The following is a 1,488-nucleotide window of genomic DNA, read 5'->3' as shown; positions in this document are numbered from 1 at the left end:
GTAGAGACGGGGTTTCACCATGTTGACCAGGATGGTCTCGATCTCTTGACTTCGTGATCCACCCGCCTCGGCCTCCCAAAGTGCTGGGATTACAGGCTTGAGCCACCGCGCCCGGCCAGGTTTGTATTCTTAGTAGAAACGTGGTTTCAGCACGTTGGCTGGGATGGTCTCAATCTCTTCACCTCGTGGCTGCCCGCCTTGGCCTCCCAAAGTGATGCGATTACAGGCGTGAGCCACCACGCCCAGCCTGGATTTTAACATACATATGAATGGCTTCCTGTCGCTAGTGGCTTCTGGACTAGACAGCCAGGACCCAAAGATTCCTTGGTGTTTCCCAGGGGCCGAGGTGGGAGGTGGGGCTCACCTGTGGGCTCTGGCCCCGGGCTGGATTCGTCCTCACAGGTCATGCTGGCTGGAAGCTGGAAAGCATCCAAAGGAGTTTGGCCACCCTCAGTTTGGCTGGGGACAAGATGGATGCACGCAGTTAGGAGAGGGGTCCTTGGCCATCCAGGGATCCCTCCTGCCCCTCCCAACAAGTGTGGACACCCCAAAGGGTAAGTGTGGGAGCCCCACCCTGAGGCATTTACAGGGCTCGCCACCAGATGCCTAAACTCCAGGCTGATCTCTCTACCCCAGCTTGGCCCTCTAAGGCCAGACCTGTACAGCTGACGGCCACCTGGATGTTGTCACCTGGGTGTCCCCTGGCGCCTCATGCCCATCTGATGTCTGCATCTTCCTTTCAATCCTCTCCGGAGCCCAAATCCAGACCCAGCAAAGCCAGAGACCCGGGCAGAAGATGATCTCCTCCCCTCCTCCCCCAGAGAGTCGGGCACTGCCCAGGGCTGGCCCCAGCCTTTGCCCTCATCCTCCAGCACCCATCTCGGCCCTCAGTGCCTCCCTTCATGGCAGTGAGGGGTCTCTTTTCCTTGTTTTTTTCTGAGAAAGGATCTCACTCTGTTACCCAGGCTGGAGTGCAGTGGTGCGATTTCAGCTCACTGCAATCTCCGCCTCCTGGGTTCCTGCCTCAGCCTCTTGAGTAGCAGAGACTACAGGTGCTCACCATTACACCTGGCTAATTTTTGTATTTTTAGTAGAGATGGGGTTTCACCATGTTGGCCAGGATGGTCTTGATCTCCTGACCTCGTGATCCACCCGCCCCAGCCTCCCACAGTGCTGGGATGACAGGAGTGAGCCACCGCACCCGGCCTCATTTCTCACTGCTTTCTACTCTAGCCCCAAGCACTACCGTTAGGGTTAGGCTGCTGCTCAGAGCCCTTCCTCTGCTTCAACACTTGTCCCTGTTTCTGGCTTCTTGCCATGAGTTGCTCTGCTCTGGGGGCTTCCCCTACTAGGAGCCTGCTATGGCTCCCCAGGACCCCAGAGTCAAGAGTCCATGGTCAGGCATGGTGGCTCACACCTGTAATCCCAGCACTGTGGGAGGCCGAAGTGGGCAGATCACTTGAGATCAGGAGTTCGAGACCAGCCTGG

The 1,488-nt window shown here is 57.6% G+C and overlaps 1 protein-coding gene across 1 annotated transcript in view; it reads right to left on the bottom strand.

Annotated features, from left to right (window-relative positions):
* NPAS1 (neuronal PAS domain protein 1) overlaps nucleotides 1-1,488 on the bottom strand; it is a 25,014-nt gene that overhangs the window by 2,647 nt on the left and 20,879 nt on the right. Inside the window, exon 8 of the mRNA XM_037728510.1 lies at nucleotides 365-668. Within this exon, the coding sequence (XP_037584438.1) occupies nucleotides 365-668 (304 nt within the window). The remainder of the gene's footprint in view (nucleotides 1-364; nucleotides 669-1,488) is intronic.

This window comes from Cebus imitator, unplaced genomic scaffold (genome assembly GCF_001604975.1).
Source record: "Cebus imitator isolate Cc_AM_T3 unplaced genomic scaffold, Cebus_imitator-1.0 Scaffold266, whole genome shotgun sequence".
NCBI lineage: Eukaryota > Metazoa > Chordata > Mammalia > Primates > Cebidae > Cebus > Cebus imitator.
The sequence above is the reverse complement of the archived record's forward strand: the minus strand, read 5'-3'. Positions and strand labels throughout refer to the sequence as shown.